General features: G+C 37.3%; 1 protein-coding gene across 1 annotated transcript in view; it reads left to right on the forward strand.

Moving 5' to 3' along the window:
- The window catches only part of DMXL2 (Dmx like 2), a 47,450-nt gene that overhangs the window by 26,476 nt on the left and 2,331 nt on the right, over positions 1 to 18,643 (forward strand). The window contains exons 21-43 of the mRNA XM_050978368.1: positions 511 to 608; positions 763 to 928; positions 1,892 to 2,156; positions 2,741 to 3,828; positions 4,555 to 4,746; positions 5,468 to 5,544; positions 5,824 to 5,954; positions 6,597 to 6,845; positions 8,424 to 8,605; positions 8,918 to 9,048; positions 9,562 to 9,647; positions 9,888 to 10,089; positions 11,036 to 11,153; positions 11,924 to 11,986; positions 12,382 to 12,468; positions 12,548 to 12,669; positions 13,307 to 13,445; positions 14,314 to 14,374; positions 14,455 to 14,582; positions 16,184 to 16,261; positions 16,848 to 16,939; positions 17,514 to 17,566; positions 18,182 to 18,399. Coding sequence (XP_050834325.1) covers positions 511 to 608; positions 763 to 928; positions 1,892 to 2,156; positions 2,741 to 3,828; positions 4,555 to 4,746; positions 5,468 to 5,544; positions 5,824 to 5,954; positions 6,597 to 6,845; positions 8,424 to 8,605; positions 8,918 to 9,048; positions 9,562 to 9,647; positions 9,888 to 10,089; positions 11,036 to 11,153; positions 11,924 to 11,986; positions 12,382 to 12,468; positions 12,548 to 12,669; positions 13,307 to 13,445; positions 14,314 to 14,374; positions 14,455 to 14,582; positions 16,184 to 16,261; positions 16,848 to 16,939; positions 17,514 to 17,566; positions 18,182 to 18,399 — 4,026 coding nt within the window. The remainder of the gene's footprint in view (positions 1 to 510; positions 609 to 762; positions 929 to 1,891; positions 2,157 to 2,740; positions 3,829 to 4,554; positions 4,747 to 5,467; positions 5,545 to 5,823; positions 5,955 to 6,596; positions 6,846 to 8,423; positions 8,606 to 8,917; positions 9,049 to 9,561; positions 9,648 to 9,887; positions 10,090 to 11,035; positions 11,154 to 11,923; positions 11,987 to 12,381; positions 12,469 to 12,547; positions 12,670 to 13,306; positions 13,446 to 14,313; positions 14,375 to 14,454; positions 14,583 to 16,183; positions 16,262 to 16,847; positions 16,940 to 17,513; positions 17,567 to 18,181; positions 18,400 to 18,643) is intronic.

The raw sequence follows: 18,643 nt of genomic DNA on the forward strand, positions 1-18,643 counted from the left end.
TTGCTTACTATACTAAATTTCCAAGCCATCTAATGTAAAAATACATTTTTAAATGTTACAGTTTATTCAGAGAATCCAGGAGCAAAACAATTATCTAGTACTCCAAATCCAATTACATGAGAGTCCTATATAAAACCCAAACAATATTCATTCAGGAAATACTGTTATTAGCTTAAGTATTTTTAAGTAATGGATTGCCAGAGGAATTTCACCTAATAGTATGAGTTACTGTAAGAACTTTAAAGAAAATATTTTTATTAGCACATTGCTAATGTCCCACTGTGCTTGAGAGGGGTTGCTATCTGCCAAAGTGCTGTATTTCTGACTCTCAAAAGCATTTGCAGTGTAGAGCTCTGTTACATAGGAATAAAACAGTCTCACAAATTTCTTTCCTGCTTTGTAGAGATAACACAGTCTACCTTGCTGTCCTCTGTGACAAAGAACACAGGTTATTTAACTAACAGCAGCTTTTATATTTTCATCAATAATAGTAGGCTTTGTTCACTACAGGTTGCAAAAGCTTCATTCCAGAGGAATAATGATGCCTTAGATGCTGCACTTTTTTACCTTGCTATGAAGAAAAAGGCAGTGGTCTGGGGTTTGTTTAGGTGAGTTCTGCTGTCTTGAAGTTTGATCAAATCTTAATTGAACCAGGAATGCAAAGCAGAACTCATTCAAGAGTAGAGTTTATTTCAAGTAATGTTGTTCAAGTATGCATAGGTACATAATAAATAGCTCTGTACATTGCATTTCTTTATACAGGTCCCAGCATGATGAAAAGATGACTGCCTTTTTCAGCCACAACTTCAATGAAGACCGATGGCGTAAAGCTGCTTTAAAAAATGCTTTTGCTTTGTTGGGAAAACAACGTTTTGAGCAGTCAGCTGCATTTTTCTTGCTAGCAGGTTCACTAAAAGATGCTATAGAGGTATCTGCTTTTGAGAAATTAAGTTTCACTTTCTAATTTGACCTATGTTACTGCATCCTTACAAGCTGTCCTCTGATGAAGGACAATTCACAATTTGTGGCAGCAGAAATGGGATGGGATTTCCACACAGGACCCCTTTTTGCCCTGCAGACATACCATTTACCTCCACACTACTGTGAAAAGCAACTGGAAAGCTGATTTGAAGGCCAGAATAATTGTTCAGATACCATTCCTCAGTGGAAGTACTCTTGGGAGTACTTGGAACTGTGACCCTTCTGGCAAAACTTTGTTTGAACTGCACAGTTAAGTTGTAGCACTCTGTTCAGCCTCGAGCTATTCTGCATGACCTCTTGGTACAACATTAGGTAAAAAAATGAAGTCAAGAGTTCTCTTGTGAAACAGTTCTGGGATCCCTTTTTAGTGGAGCTATGATAACTGCTTGCCACAAGGGAGGTGGGAGCTGTGAGAAGGATCATAAGCTAAGCACTATCTCTCAGGAGAGGATGGGATTTAGAGAACCTTTAGAATATCTGCCTATTTATTTTCAGTATGTTTGTCTTCACTTGAGAATGTATTTTCCTCAGAGATGTAATTCTACACAAGATGGTATAAAAAATATCTTACCAGTGACATAATAACATGAACGTTGGAGGTTGCAATTATTCTACTAGATGGAATAAAAATAGACATCCTTATCTTCTGCCATATTATTTTTTAATGCTATGTACTGCTATGCATATTAAAAACTCTAAAATAGAGAAAAGTACACCTCTTTCCAAACAGAAGAATATGTTGCTTGGATATCTATCATTTACCACATTTTTGACCTGAAGATTAATTTATACTTCAAAGAACAGATAAGAGGAGAAAATAAATTATCTGTTCTGTAAACATATATTGCTATTCACTTTGTTTTATAGAACACCCCTTATGAAACAACCTTTTCCCCACTCCTTATCATAGGTGTGCCTTGAGAAAATGGAAGACATCCAGTTGGCCATGGTCATTGCTCGTTTGTATGAATCAGAGTTTGAAACCTCTGTCACATACACCTCCATTCTCTATGAAAAGATTTTGGGTTGCCAGAAGGATGGAACTGGATTCAGCTGTACTAAGTTGCATTCTGATCCATTTCTGAGAAGCATTGCATACTGGATAATGAAAGATTACACACGAGCACTGGATACATTATTGGAACAAACACCCAAAGATGATGATGATAACCCAGGTAAGGGAAAAGATATTAATCTGATAGGGCAAACATATTAAGAAAAAGAAGAGAGGGTCTTCAACCCTCTAACACCAAACTTAGTTCCTGCTTTCAGCTAAGGTCAGGAGAACTGACTTTCTTTGGCACTTCCATGCAATCCTTTTCTAGTAAAGAATGCTGGATGGTCTTTTTTCCAGTGGACTTAAATTCTTATTCTTACTTCTAGGAATTAGCAGTATTGTAGCAGGATTTCCTATCCCATCTATTCAAAATTCATGTTAAGTGACAGGGGGCCACATAGGTTTCATATTCCCTACAGGAATTTGAATACAGCTGGATGATGATCTCAGCTGCCTTTTAGCTTAGCTGAGGGCAATGTAATTGCAAGGCAAATGATAGAATTTGTATCTTTCTAATCATCCAGCTCATTCCTTTATTCTTTTTGTGGAGAATAAGTAATTATTTAATTTTATTTTAGTCACTAGACCCAAAATTGTTTTTGCGTGTTTTGATAAATCTCTAATGCAGGAAATAACTGCAAAACAGAGTAATACCATCTAAAAGGCATTTTCAATGGATGTCATATCTGTTTAATTCCTCAGTTATTGTCAAATCCTGCAATCCTGTGGTGTTCAGTTTCTACAACTACCTTCGGACCCACCCTTTGCTCATCCGAAGATACTTCAGCTCACCAGAAGGAACTCTCGCCACCTTAGGTCTAAAAACTGAGAAAAGCTTTGTTGATAAAATTAATCTTATAGAAAGAAAATTATTCTTCACTACTGCAAATGCTCATTTTAAAGTAGGCTGCCCTGTACTAGCCCTTGAAGTCCTTTCCAAAATTCCAAAAATAAGAAAAAAGTCACCTCTAGCTGGAGAAAAAGATTCATCTAGTCCTTCAATCCAGGCTGATGTTTCAGATTCCAAAGCCCTACAGGATGGTGCTGGAAGTGGTGATATAGACTGGTCAAAACCCATTTCATCTTCCTTTGCTTTGGAGAGCACTGTAGAATCTTCAGCACAATTTGACTGGAGTCAACCAGCAGTAAAATTTGATGATGAGCCCCTTACTCTTGACTGGGGTGAAGACAAAAATGAATCAGATGAAGAAGACAAGGATGTTGGGATAATGATGAAAAAGTCTGATTCTAAGAGTGAAGATGAGAGGACCTCAGACACCAGCATGGCTCAAACACCGCATGGGGAGGTTTCTGAGGCAGGAGACACTGAGGTTGATGTTATTGCTGAGCAACTGAAATTCAGAGCCTGTTTGAAAATCCTTATGACTGAACTGAGGACTTTGGCTACAGGTTATGAAGTGGATGGAGGAAAGCTCAGATTTCAGCTGTACAACTGGCTGGAAAAAGAGATTGCTGCTATGCATGAAATATGCAACCATGACACAGGGGACAAAGACTACTGTAAAACATATACCAAAGTAAATGGGGATCTGCTTGACCCCGAAGATATCATGGATAAGCCAGACATTGGCTCGTACGAGCGGCACCAGATCGAAAGACGCAGGTTACAGGCCAAGCGAGAACACGCTGAGAGACGGAAGTGGTGGCTGCAGAAGAACCAAGCTCTTCTCAGAGTTTTCCTCAGTTACTGTAGTCTTCATGGGGCACAAGGTGGAGGTTTAGCATCTGTAAGGATGGAGCTGAAGTTCTTGCTGCAGGAGTCACAGCAGGTAAAGCAAATTCAAAATTCATTTCTGCTGATGAATGTGAATAGTCCTAGACTGTCAGTTATGTCAAATGCATGAGTTTGTGCCTAGATAGATGCTGCTAATGTTCTGTAAGTCTAATGGTCATTATAATTTTAATGTTCCTGGAGAAAGCATTTGCTTTTTAAGTGTGCTGCTTTTCCCAATATGGATTATTTGGTTCTGAAGAATCTGCTATGTGACTCTGAGGATCAGGCTACTTATGATTATGGAATATAAATGTTGCTGGTTTATATTGTAGCCGTAGCAATGTATGTGTTACTATGACATAATTTTGGTCACAATTTCTAGGTACCTATATAATAAATTAAATTCACAGTTACTGAAATAAAACAAAAATCTCATTCCTAGATCTCTGCAGATCATGGAAAGTAGCTACAAGGAATGGTGCATTGGCTTCAAGGCTCAAAAATAATATAAAGTCAGACAGGGTACTACTCTCTTTACTCTGTAATAGCATTTTCTACATTTCATACAAAAAGATATTTTACAGCAAGTGTTAACTACTGCACTGAGCTACAGCAAATAATCTGATAGTGGGCAAGTCTTTTCACATGCTCTAGAGTCCTAGATTTCTCCTATTTCAAGTAGGGGCAACAGACAGCTGTTTTGGTGGCACTTGGATTAGAATGAACATTAAAGAAGTTTTAAAGTTCTGTTTGTTTCCCACATTCTTTTCTTTTAAAACAGGAAACTACTGTAAAGCAACTTCAGTCTCCGCTTCCACTACCCACAACACTGCCACTGCTTTCTGCAAGCATAGCATCCACAAAAACTGTGATAGCTAATCCTGTGCTGTACCTAAACAACCACATCCATGATATACTTTACACTATTGTGCAGATGAAATCACCACCACATCCTAATATTGAAGATGTCAAGGTAATTCATAGCTTTAATCTAAGGCCTAATGTTTGATGAAATGTAAGGCTAGCAGGAAAATACAGGAATAAGCACAGGGTGAGTTTAGTAAAGTTTGCTTTTTTAACAGTTGGACAGTACCATTTTCTTCACACTGCAGATTTCATTGAACTTTCCAAGAAATCCTTGCATTTCCTCTTTTTAAGAACTGGACTGTTTCTGTTGCATTGTGAGGCAGAACCAGTTATTTTTTTATTCCTGGAGACTAACGGAATTTAAAAGCACATGATTGAGGTAAGAAAAGAGATTTTAGACAAAAATATTGTATCATGACTACACAAACTTTTTGTATTTTATGTATATTGAGTAGCTGTCACTACATTGAACTGCAGTGTTGTATAGTGCAGCTTCCAGGAACTATTCCATCAAATTAATTGTCATAACAGGACATGCTTAATTACTACTTCAGTATGCTCATTTACTGTGGCTGTTCTGTATTAGAATCAAGTTAATTATCTTGAGATAGTATTAGAAGGTGTTGACTGCCATCAAATTATCTGGAACAAATAGTTGTGATTTTCTAAGCACTGTACTGTAAGCTTAAAGTAACATTCAGTTACTATTTCTTGCACTTGCTTTAAAACTAGTCCTGCAGAGCACATTTCCAATACCCTTTAGAAAGAAATGTATTTTACTCACCTTTTATATAAAACATATAGCTCATTGGTTCTCTTTATTTTAGGTGTACACACTTCATTCTTTAGCAGCTTCACTTTCTGCATCCATTTATCAAGCACTATGTGACAGCCACAGCTACAGGTAAAGAGGGAAGTTTTCATACAGTCCTACGTTTGCAGTATACTTTGTGCATCCTAAATGGAGATTCTTCCTGCATGTGACTTAAAAAGGGATTAATTGTTTGTTTATGGGTAAAGACACTTTTACACATGAAACATTGCTAACTTTGATATGCCAAATCAATTTTACACAGATAAAATAACACCAACCATTCAGGGTTTTTCAGTAAACAGAAAATATGATGTCACTCTCACTTGGGATACTCACTTTCTCATCATAAAAAAATTTCTTTGTGTGTAGCAGTCAAACAGAAGCAAATCAGTTTACTGGGATGGTCTATCAAGGACTGCTTCTGAGTGATCGACGCAGACTGAGGACAGAAAGCATCGAAGAGCACGCAACTCCAAACTCATCTCCTGCTCAGTGGCCTGGTGAGACTAAGATAAAGTTACTTTTAGCTCCACTGGGCCAGCTCCATGTGCCAGAATTATTTCCCTGTTCTATATGAGGGATGAAATAGTGGATAATCAATGACAGATGTTTCTAACTTAATTCTCAAAATAGCCTTTCACTTCTTCGTGTATCAAAACAAATAAAATAAACTTTGTATGTGGCAAACATCTTGCCTGAAGAAAAGATGATGATCTTAAGGACAAACTTAATGACAATTTGTCACCCCAAAATGTTTTCCTCCAGTCTGCCTAACTCCTTAGCAATGCTGTACTCTGTTGTCTCCACAGTACTGTCCTACATGTATGCTGTACTTGGTATAGCTGTCAAAGCAGCTAATTCTGATGTCCAAGCGTAAACTGTGGACATGGGGCAGGAATTTCATAGGCACACTGAACTGCCCATAGTATTTTCAGAGAAGTGCCATGCAAAAGTCCCATACCCAAGAAGGATTTTATAATTTGGATCTTACTGATTTTAAGAAAACTGTTAATTGTATGCTTCACCTGAATAAAAGCATCATGTGGCTACTAGTGTTTACCATAAAGTGAAGAAGTAAAACATTTTCTTTTTGTCCATTTGTCCTCCTACTCGTTTAACCCCAGAATTTTTCCTCTTTGCAGGTGTGAGTTCACTTATCAACCTCTTAAGTTCAGCTCAGGATGAAGACCAGCCAAAGCTGAACATCCTGCTGTGTGAAGCTGTTGTAGCTGTGTACCTGAGTCTGCTGATCCACGCCCTGGCCACCAACTCGTGCAACGAGCTGTTCCGGCTGGCAGCGCACCCCCTCAACAGCCGCATGTGGGCCGCTGTCTTTGGGGGGGGAGTGAAGCTGCTCGTCAAACCCCGCAGGCAGTCTGAAAACATCCCAGGTACACTGCTCCCCAAGGGTCACACTAACGGGGTGCATTTTAGGGGAGTGCCTCTTCTGGTAGGAGAACTTTCCTTCCTTTTAAAGAACAGAATTTAAAAAACTTCTGGCAAGAAAACACATTAACTAAAAAGCTGAAACCAATAATAGCCTCACAGTTGTCCTTAGTAATGGTATACAGCTCACTTTGAATTTGCATTAAAACTGTAGAGTTATTATAGTAATAATAGTAATATTAGGTGCTTATTTAAAACATTTTTCAGTAATTTCAGCCATTATTTTTAGGGAAAAAAACCCCAGGTGATAGAAATCAATGTTAAAACCTGAGTTTTTTATGGGAGATGAGTGTTGTTGTTTAATGACTGCAGTAAGTAGGAAACAATATTTCTGAAATCAATTTCTATGGCAAGGTAGGATTTCACCTAGCACAAGACCACAGAGAAGAAACACCAACTTCATCTGGCAGAAAAACAGCTCATGCATATGTAAGCTCCAACTAAACCTAGGATTTTTCAAAGATGAGCAAGTGTTAATATGCTGCATGAGGAAAAGCAAAAGTGGAGATTGAATTCAGACTCTGAAGACAAAAACAGATACAATCATTTGTGATAATCTTCAGCAATACTGAAAATCATATCTCACAGAATTTTAAATCACCAATAGGCTTGAAATTTATGCAAAAAATAAACTTTCTCTCTCCAGAATATAAAACCAAACAGTAATGAGGCTTTGCACCATTACAAGTATGCACAACATGTATTTGTCATTCATGGAGTAAGTTCAAGTCATTTAGGGCAATTATTTTCAGAAGGTAATAGCATTAATAACTTCTCTAAGTTGTGTTCATTTGAGATGTGTTCTGTTTTCCTTTAACCTTCAAGCTGCTACAGCTTCTGATGTTTCAGAGGATGGTAACGAAGGTTTGTAAAGACTTGCAGTGTAGATGAGTGTTAGTAGTGGCTTTTTTGGACAAACAGAATAGTTTTTCAATACCTAGCTCCCTTGTAATAAAGTAAGTGTAATATTCAATGTTGCCAGGCCAATAACACTTTGAAAAATAAATTCCACATTAATATTTTGGTTACTATTAAGGCATTTTAAATCATAAGCCTTGTAAGTAGACTTTAATTGTCAAAAAGCCTGTCTTTCTATTCAAATTTTTTTTTCACTACCTAAGAATTCCTTGATTTATATTTGAGTAACTGCTAATTGTGCAGCATACTGTTTAGCAATATTTTAGATATTATTTTATTTCTCAACAAAGTTTCTGAGTTTCTTTATTTCTTTCTCGAGAAATTTTTCAGCTAAAAGACTTTTTAAAAGCTACATCTCCTAAGACCTTAATCCAGTACATAAATGTATAATGTATTTTTCAAAATATATCCAAAGTCTAAATGTCACATTTATTTATTGTAACAAAACCTTTTTTATGATTGCACTTACTTTATTTAGGCTGGCTTTGATTCTAAATCAGTAGAAATTAGTACCAATAACAGTGGTGTTAGTTGCTTCAGTTATAAAATACAGACATTTTAAAGATGCAGTACTAATATCAGCTTTTTTAATTACCTGAATTTAGCACCTCCTCTTCCGTCAGAAGAAATGGATAAACATCGCCGTCGGTTCAACATGAGGATGCTGGTGCCAGGCAGACCAGTGAAAGACAGCAATGTACCACCACCTGTACCTGCAGAAAGACCCTCTTACAAAGAAAAGTTTATTCCTCCAGAACTCAGCATGTGGGACTATTTTATGGCAAAGGTAATCGAAAATTCTATTGAGTTTTAAAGGACAAAAATAAAGTGAAAATTTTGAGCACTCTTAGTATAAGATGCAGAATATTATCCTGATAATAAAGGATAAAGAGCCTGCAAGTCTATTACTTCACTTTCAAAACATGCCTCTTGTCAGTAATAGTGATCAACACTTTCCCCCCTTACTAATTACTTGTATTTCTAGGGACATTGACTTACAGGTTAAATTGCTGTCATTTAAACTCTGTGGGAGTCATAAGTGAAGTCAGAGAAGAGGTGAGAATATTGTTTTTATACAGACTTTTGCTTTGCATTCCAGCCCTTTCTCCCTTTGTCAGACAGTGGTGTTATATATGATTCTGATGAAAGCATTCACAGTGATGAGGAAGAGGATGATGCTTTCCTCTCTGATGTGCAGATCCAGGAACACACAGATGCCAATTCTTACAGGTCAGCAGAAATTGTCACTATTTTAGAATAATTATGTCACATGCCTACCTTTGCTTCCAAATTAAAAAAAAAAAATACAAATCTTCTGCACCATCCAACGTAATTGAAGCAATTTTAGTACTGTGGGCAGACTCGTCTATGGCAATGGGATTACAGAAATTACAAATTCTCATCACCATAGCAGTTCCCCATTTACTTGCCAGAAAAAGGGGATTAGGAAGTTAAAGTTGTGTAGTTTGCAGTTCTTTTGAGGAGGGGACAATAACTGAGAAACACCTATTTTCATTTTTAAGACTCAACAGAGTCTTAAAAGCTGGCATGTAACACAATGCCAGCTCTAGAATAATGATTTAGACTGCTGATTCAAGCATGTAGTTTTTCAATAGGGTGCAGGTTAAATAGAACCTTTCTACAGTGTTTTTCTAACCTGTGTATTTGCTTGAAGAAGAAAAATACTCTGTAGATAACTCTTAATGCTTTTTTAACATTACTAAATCTATTCTTTTTATACAGCTGGGCACTTCTACATCTGACAATGGTAAAATTAGTTCTGCACAATATTAAGAACTTCTTTCCCATTGCTGGTCTGGAATTCACCGGTATGCTAAATCCTGCTTTTAATTTTATTTTTCTGTGTATATAGCTTTCTGTCAGACTTCATGTTTTAATTCTAACTTTAAAATTTAAATGATTAAATACCTTAAATATTACAATTGCCAACATGTACATTTCCTTCCAATTTTTTATTTTTGAATGGTTATTTTGTTATGGGGGTTTTATATCCACTATAGCTTAATTTTTTTTTCTCTGAGCCTTACTTCATTAATATTTCTGTTTAGATCTGCCTGTAACATCTCCATTGGGCATTGCTGTAATAAAAAATTTAGAACACTGGGAACAGATTCTTCAAGACAGAATGGACCAGTTTGAAGGCCCACCTCCAAACTACATCAATACTTACCCCAGTGACCTGGGTGTAGGGGCAGGACCAGCAATTCTCCGCAATAAAGCAATGATTGAACCTGAGAACACACCATTCAAGTAAGTATTTCTTGCCTAGGAAAACACATTCTTTGATCACAGAAATTCAAAAGAGCATTTCCTCCTCATGTTAAACAGCCAAACAGATTGTCTAGCTCTTAAGTCTAGTAGCCAATGTTTTACAGAAACCATTTACCCACATCCCTTTGTTCATTCTTATGCAGCTGTCTGTCTCCTGCAGCAGCCTTTACTTCTTCTGCTGCACTTCTCACAGCTGCAGCAAGAAAGGAAAATGAGGAAAGAGCAGAGGTTGTAGGAATCAAGGGCAGTGGCTGCTGCTGGGAACACCCCATTCCACCTGTTTTACTATTCCTTCAGCAGCAGTTGTCTCTCACTCTATCCCAGCAACAGAAGAGTTATATAATACATGCAGATGTCTGGGGGAGGAGAAAGACAGTTGTACTAAGGTCCTTTTAAGGCTAATCCCACTGTTTAGACAGTGTCATGCCTGGAGGTGTCTGGAAATGCAGATAATGAACTGTGTTTTCAACTCAAAATAGCTTGCTTTTCTCAATATATTAAACTACAGCTGAGTCAAAACAGTGCTGGGGGCAGCTTTGGGTGCCAGAATACAATAAGGATATAAAACTATTAGAGAGCATCCAGAGGAGGACAGTGAAGGTGGTGAGGGGTCTGGAGGTGAAGCCCTGTGCAGAGCAGCTGAGGGCACTGGGTCTGTTCAGCCTGGAGGAGACTGAGGGCAGAGCTCACTGCAGGTACAGCTTCCTTGTGAGGGGAAGAGGAGGGGCAGGCACCAATCTCTGATCCCTGGTGACTGTGACAGGATACGAGGGAATGAATGGCCTGAAGCTGTGTCAGTGGAGGCTTAGGTGTGTAATTAGAAAAAGCTTCTTCACCCAGGAGAAGCACTGGTTGGGTTCTGGAACAAGCTCCCTCCTTCCAACTCAGGATACTCTGTGTTTCTTTCTTCTTCTGTTTTATCCAGGTCAAAGGATTACTCAGCTCTTCCAGCAAAAAGGCTCTGGCATTTTCTTGTGAAGCAAGAACTTCTTCAGGAGACTTTCATAAGATATATATTCACAAAGAAAAGAAAGCAGAGTGAGGTAAACAAAGGATGTAATTTTTTTTTAAAGACAAAGCTCAATTATAACCGTTCCTCAGTCTCCTCATTATTTAATTTTTGTTTCCATCTTTCATTGATATTTCAGTTTCTCTCATTTAACAATGTTTGGATTCTTTTCAAAATCAACTGACTGCCATGTTGTTGATTAGGATATCAAATATTTTTAAACTAAACATATCTCACCTTTATGCATTTGAATACTATCCTAAGAAACAGAACATTTGCAATAACCGTAATAAGCAAAGAACTTTGAAAATTCTTTTTTTGATGTGTCATACCTAAAAAGAAATTTAAATGTGCTATTCATTTGTGTATATGTATATATGCATGAGTAATATATACATATAAAGGTAATATTATATAGTAATATATAATATGGGGCTTTACAAATTGAACCAGTTACAACTGCTATGTTCTAACTGAAAATGTAAGGCAACACAAATATCATGGGAAATAAGTATATGATTTAATATCTTTTAGAATTCCTGTAAGTATGGAGTTTGTGTGTGTACTACTCCTCCATTTATTTACTATATCATACATTTTGTGTTCATTTAGGAGGCATTACATTTTAAGTGAGTTTGTTTAGATTCCTGTCTTAGTTTCTGTGCCTTTTATAAAAAGTTAAAAATACATTTGTCATCATTTACTGACAGAGTGGCCTTTAAAATCTAGTTTGGAATGTTTCATTCTTTTTTTATATTTGTTTGTGCATGTGTTTTGTGTTTGTGACTGTGTGATGTTATGTAGTCTGTAGAAGATCGTGTGGAGCAGGTCAAACAAAACTGCGTAGCAGAAGATCACAAAAACAAGGTAGTATCCCTTCTCCCAAACCTCTAGCACATTCTTAAAAGTTCTGTGGAACTGGCTTTTCTTTTCTAATGTGACTAACAGAAGCTGTGTGTTCTGTGTAGTCTGTGTGACAGGCTTTTAATCCATGAACTAACTTCGGATGTCCTGATAATTGGGATGAGTGAACACCTTGTAAATAGTGTCGCACACACAACTTTGTGTTTCTTACACTCAAATATCACTTTTGGCTACTAGAACACCAAAGAGTATGAGAAGTCTAAAGTTGAGCTACTGAAACAATGCTAAGGCCACTGAACTTTTCTTGCATGAATTTTGTATAGACTTTTTGCACTCTGAATGTATAACTACAAAATGGATTTTCACACTAATTGAAGTTTTTCATGAATGTTTTGTAGGTTGAAGCAGATCTTGGATACCCTGGAGGAAAAGCAAAAATCATTCACAAAGAATCAGACATGATAATGGCATTTGCAGTTAACAAGGTAAGCCTCAAATACTACAAGAAATGTAATAAAAGATCTTAACTATAGTTAGTATAAATTTTGTATTTGTGCTGCATAGGCAAACAGCAATGAAATTGTTTTGGCATCTACACATGATGTTCAAGAACTTGATATTTCAGCTCTACTGGCTGCTCAGTCATTTATATGGATTGGGGAAGAATATGACAGAGAGTCTAAAAGGTAGGATTGTTTCTTTGTGGTTATATTAATAAGAGTATTGATTTTCTGTGAGGCTGTGTCTATATTACCTGTGTAAGCACAAAGGGAGCAAACGAAAAACGTTAATTACTCTTCTTCAGTAGGTTTCAGATTGCTTTGCAAGTGAGGGAAAGCAAGAGAATAATTACTGTCTTTAGGAATGCGTGCACTGCACAGTGAAGTGAAATCCCATGTGGTGCATAAGATAATGAAGGAAGTGCTACCTTGGACACTCTGCAGTTCCCTTGCATCAGTGCAGTTGTGGTAGCTGATGCTGGCTGTTCTGTCCCCTCCATTCCTGTGCTGAGAGCTGTGAATGCATCAGCTGCAGTGAGCATTCCTCTGTACCAGCTCCCTGCACACTGCACACACAGGTCAGGGACAGCCCAACAATATTCTTCTCAGGGAAGTTTATATTCTTATACTGGGATCATCTCTTGAGATTAAACAGGGATAGATTTGGGGCTCACGGAAGGAATTTATACTGCATAAGTGCAGGAATTATCAATTTATAGTCTCATTATTGTCACTTCATCTACCCACTGCCATTAGGCTCAAATAATTTAAGCTTATTAGGAGCAAAGAAGTTTTTGTTTAAAGCGGAACTGTTCTTTTACAGTTCTGATGACGTTGACTTCCGTGGTTCAACCACAACACTGGCTCCTTCAAGTGCACCATCATTTGGAGTGAGTCAGATCCAGCCATCTCCATCCATGCCCTGGCTGGGCACTGGCCAAACCAGCACTGGAGCTGGTGTGGTGAGTACTTCTGTGTGTGCAGCTCAGGAGAGCAAGTGTTTATCAGCTGTTATTTACTAGAGAGACCTAATGTGCATTAGACATCATACTGTCAATCCAGTACTGACATAAAAGGCCAGCAACCAAGACCTGGCCAAAAAGAAGGCCAAACTAAGCATTTTCTCATATACTGTGGCACAGAATTATTGTGATATAGAAAATAATGGGAAAGCTGAGAAAACGGGTCTTAGAAACTAGAAACTGAAAGAGAAATTAGAGCTAGCTGCAGCTGCAAAGTCTGAAAGCAGAAAAGTTATAATAGTACAGCAAAGAAGGACATGAAACAATAATTTGAGTATTAGGCTTGGCTAAGATAGACCTTAAGACTGCAAAAAAATATGCTTAGCAAGACAGTAGAAGGTTTTAAGCTTAATAATGAAGTATTGTGTATTGTTGATAGAAAGCATACAGGCAAGCATTGTGTGAAACAGGCATACATGTGCTGTTAGAGACTGGCTAGAACAATTGTCTGTAAGCTTTAGCAATGTGTTAGTGGCTAGAAAGTTTTTAAAATGCTCTGTAGAAATCTTTGGCTGCTGCTGGCAAGATGTGAGCTGTTGCCATCTTCCAATTGTCTCAGCCATGTAATGAGACTGGTGCTGCAATAAAGTTCAAGGAACATATCCCAGCAGTCCCATCCTTTTCATGAAAAACCACCAACAGTTTTCTTTCTTATGGGAATTTTGATATAGGACCATTCAAATAATGTTAGCTTAATAGGCTTTTTTTTTTAACTAGGGTACATTCACCATTTAATAGTATAAACAAAATTGAATAGTGTGTTTGTCTTTTTCAAAATTATTTTAATTTTTCTTTGTTTTATATAAAGCTGATTAAAAGAAATCTGAATAACGTCAAGAGAATGGCTTCACATCCAGTCCATCAGTATTGTAAGTGAATCATTAGTATGGAATTTATAATATCCTACAAAATACTGTACTATTATACTATTATCATCTTTTAATCTTAGATCTTACAGGAGCACAAGATGGAAGTGTGCGAATGTTTGAGTGGACAAGGCCACAGCAGCTGGTGTGCTTCCAGCAGGCTGGGAATGCCAGGGTGACAAGAATGTATTTCAATGCCCAGGGAAATAAGGTAAGTACAACATGTAGGGTTTTGGGGGGGTTGGAGCTTTTATTCATAAGGAAACATTTGGTTGTGCTATGGCCTCTTAAGCAGTTTTACTGCTGCCATGCAGAACTCTTAGGATGCCCTAGAACAATGATATTCTGTTGTGCATTTTGGCTGCATGTGGGAGCTTTGTAATAAACCCTGACCCATATTCTGCTTTCTCTTCTCTCAGCTCCATTCTGCTATCCCATATCCTATTTGCCACATTTTCACACTAATTGTTCTCCCACTTCAGAAATCTGTGTTCCCATGTCATGACCTTTTTAAATTAAATATTTTTTTTAAAACTACAGCAGTTCCTTATTTTATAGATGCACACTTGTATCAATAATAGAATTATTAAGGCTGGAAAAGACCCCCAAGATTGTCAAGTCCAGCTGTCAATCAGTATAGGTCTTCAAGAAGTGCCTCCCACTCTGCATTTTGGCCAAGATAAAGTTTTCACAGGATGCAATACCTAGAAGAACCTGGAACACAGGGATAATTCAGGCCATGAGTTGAAAGCTCTGAGTGTACTCCACTAGAGTGGAGAGCAGAAAGAGTACAAAAAGACATGTTTTGGCCAGAAGTGACTCTACAAGGGATATGAAATGCAGAAAGAAGAGTAGAGAAAGAAATTGGGAGGAGTACCCACTTCTTCAGTTTTTCGTGTTGACCATTCTATTATTTTAACAGGTCTTGTCTGCATTTTTACTGACAAAATATTTCACTTCATTGTAGTTAAAAACTATAAAAAAGTGAATTAAAGGTGTTTGGGCATGACTGTACATAGCTATAAAACATCAAAGGTGAAATAGCTGGAAATATAAAGTATCTCACAGCATATCTATTTTCAGGTGGCATAGAATGTTATTTAAATTTATTCTAAAACTTATTCTAAAAATGTGTTTTGATTGTGCTTTGAGATATTGCAATCTTACCATTATGTAGGAATCAATCTTAAGTCAGAAATGAAGATGTACTTGATGTTGCTGTGCTTCACATGATGGTCATTCAGGCAGGACTTGTGAAACCCAACTAAAAAGAGAAAATATAAAAAGTATTTCTAAAATTATTTTGTAAAATACTTACAGAACATGCTGCATAGAATAAACAACATTAAATGTTATTCATTTTGGCTAATAAATATAGCTCACTAATTTTACCATTCATGGCTACAATCTTTCCACAATTGTTCTTATCATGCTTTTATGGCATGCTATCACGCATCTGACTTTTAAAAGCATTTTCAAGTAGAGTCATGGAGTAATGATGCCTTTGTTAGCTCTAGCATCTAACATTAGGCTTTGGAAGATAAGCTTCCTTTCTTTCCCCATTTCCAGAAAAGAACTGGGTATGCAGGAGAGCATCAATCATTAAATAATCATTAAACAATCAGCACTGAACTCACTTGGCTTCTGAACTAGTTTTTATTTTTTATCTTGATGATCATTGTTATCGATATTCAGTTTGCAGATGAAGGTTTGATGGTTCAGGGGGGTTTTTCCCTGAAGTCAGCAGTTTGCTGTCTTGAAGCATCCAGTAACCACCATGTCATGCTAATAAAAGCAGTTTATTCCTTGCAGTGTGGTGTTGCTGATGGTGAAGGTTTTCTAAGTATTTGGCAAGTAAACCAAACCACCTCAAATCCTAAGCCCTACCTGGTAAGTAAACAGAATTTTTTATTGTTATTATTATTGTAGAGAAAAGCTAAGTCTTTGAAACTTGAGGCAGGCCCAGAACATAGGACTTAAATGAGACATATTTGATTTTGCTGCTTTTTAATTGGCACACTTCATCAAAACTGCAGAGTTTCAATGATATGTCTTTGCAAAACCAATTGCACCATAACCATAAGCTACAAATGTGTAATTACAAATACTCCTTCAACATTGCCTGTGTTTAAATTAATAATCAGCATCACAACTAATGACTTCATAACCCCAAAACTTAGTAAAAATACACTCTTCAATACATTTTACTGCTTCTTAACATGAAGACCATGCTTAATTTAAAACTCAGGCTGTTGTCATACACAATACTGCAGATTTGTTCTTTATCACTTATTGTAATATCATTTTGTACTGGATTTTAATCCATTGATCCATTCTCAGTTTCAAACTGTCAGTTTTTAAGCTTTGTTTCAAAGACTCTTTGTGTTTTGCTATCACTGACATCAGACTGACAGTAGTTACTTTTGATGCAAATAACAACTGGTAAGATTGCACTTCTCTGTTCTGTTTTTAATAGAGTTGGCAGTGCCACAGTAAAACCACAAGTGACTTTGCATTCATAACCTCCTCAAGTCTAGTTGCTACATCGGGACAATCCAATGATAACAGGTGTGTTTAAAGAAACAATGAAGAATGTCAAAACTACTTTTTCATCTCCCTTAACTTGCTAAGCTCTTGGGCATTAATGTGGGGCTGACATTTTAAGGCTCATTGTTCTAAGTTTTGTTTCAGCTTGAACTTGCCGGATAATTTCTTTGAATATCATTTCTTCAATTGCTTGTTTCCAAGTTCTGTTTGTGTGAGGAGTGGTCAATAATTAACCAGCTTTTTCAGGTTGTATTCCCAATGCAACTACTTTGACACGATGCTGTAGCTGGAGGTAGAAATCTGTTCAGCAAAGCAAGATAATTCTTTTTCTCTGAAAAGAATAACTTCTATAATTATTCAACACAACCTTTGATCAGTGCACATTTTAAGGGTAGAAGGTATAGTTCCACTAAGAAGCATAAAAGAGCAAAGAAAATAATTAAAACTCTTAGTTCTTTGCAAATGCTCTCCAATGACTGCAGAGTGTTCAATTCTGCCTTCTAGACTGCCATAAAATGTGAGCACTTTTGAAGTCATGTCACCCCATGAGTCACTTAGCAATAGGCCATAATGATTTTGGTTTTTTCTCCCTCAGAAATGTGTGCCTCTGGGACACCTTGGTTTCATCTAGTAACAGTCTTATACATGGTAAGTACTGTGGGGAAAATTAAACCTCTGCTTCTTACTGACTAAAGAAATACAGCATGTGTGTGCCTTTGGGGCAAGGGGAAAACCTTATACTGGGGAACAGATCTAAGCTGTTGTTGCACACTAATACATGCACCGGGTTCTGCATGTTCTCTACCATGATGTTAATCTGCTCTATATGGAAAAGTATGAAGAAAGAACATCATAGAATGGTTTGGGTTGGAAGGGACCTTAAAAATCAACTCTTTCCACTCCTGGTGCCATGGGACACCTTTCACTAGATCAGGTTGCTCAAGATCAGCTGTACTTTTTTCTAAATCAGGAATTTATCTGATCTTCATATAATGAATTTTATATTTTCTCAAATTTTAAATTCGGGTATGACCCTGTATTCTAAAGTAATTTAGACTGCATTTCTTGCTTTCTTGTGCGTTAGATCTAGGTATTTCTTATGAGAGCACTAAGCTGTTAGCTGATAAGACATTACCCATGTGAAGGAATGTGTCTGCAAAGTTAGAAAATATTCAGGTAGCAATTTATAGAAGAAAGGCATTTTAAGATTGAGAGCTACTTACAGTTTCAAATCTATTGAATTCTGACATCCTTCTTCTTCAGCCTTCACTTGTCATGACCACGGTGCCACAGTACTTCAGTATGCACCCAAGCATCAACTGCTGATTTCTGGAGGTAGGAAGGGATATATCTGCATCTTTGACATCAGACAGAGGCAAATCCTTTTCACCTTCCAAGCACACGAGTCAGCTGTTAAGGCCCTTGCCCTGGATCCTTCCGAGGACTATTTTGTTACGGGCTCGGCGGAAGGCAACATGAAGGTAAGGCATGGAGGAGCTGGCTTCTGGAGGAGGGTGTTTGGCTGAAGTAGTGTATTGTCTTATGGAAATAGAAAGATAAATGCGGTAACAAAACCAAAACAATGCTCAAAACCCCAAACCTACACTTGGTGTATAGCCTGCTTGCTTTACATTTATGCTGTGAATTGAGATGTACTGGTAGGCTTCTAAAGCAAGTAAGTTTTTTCCTTCTCTAAAGAATAGTCATAAGGTTGTGAGACTTATT

This window comes from Serinus canaria, chromosome 10 (genome assembly GCF_022539315.1).
Source record: "Serinus canaria isolate serCan28SL12 chromosome 10, serCan2020, whole genome shotgun sequence".
In the NCBI taxonomy this organism is placed as follows: domain Eukaryota; kingdom Metazoa; phylum Chordata; class Aves; order Passeriformes; family Fringillidae; genus Serinus; species Serinus canaria.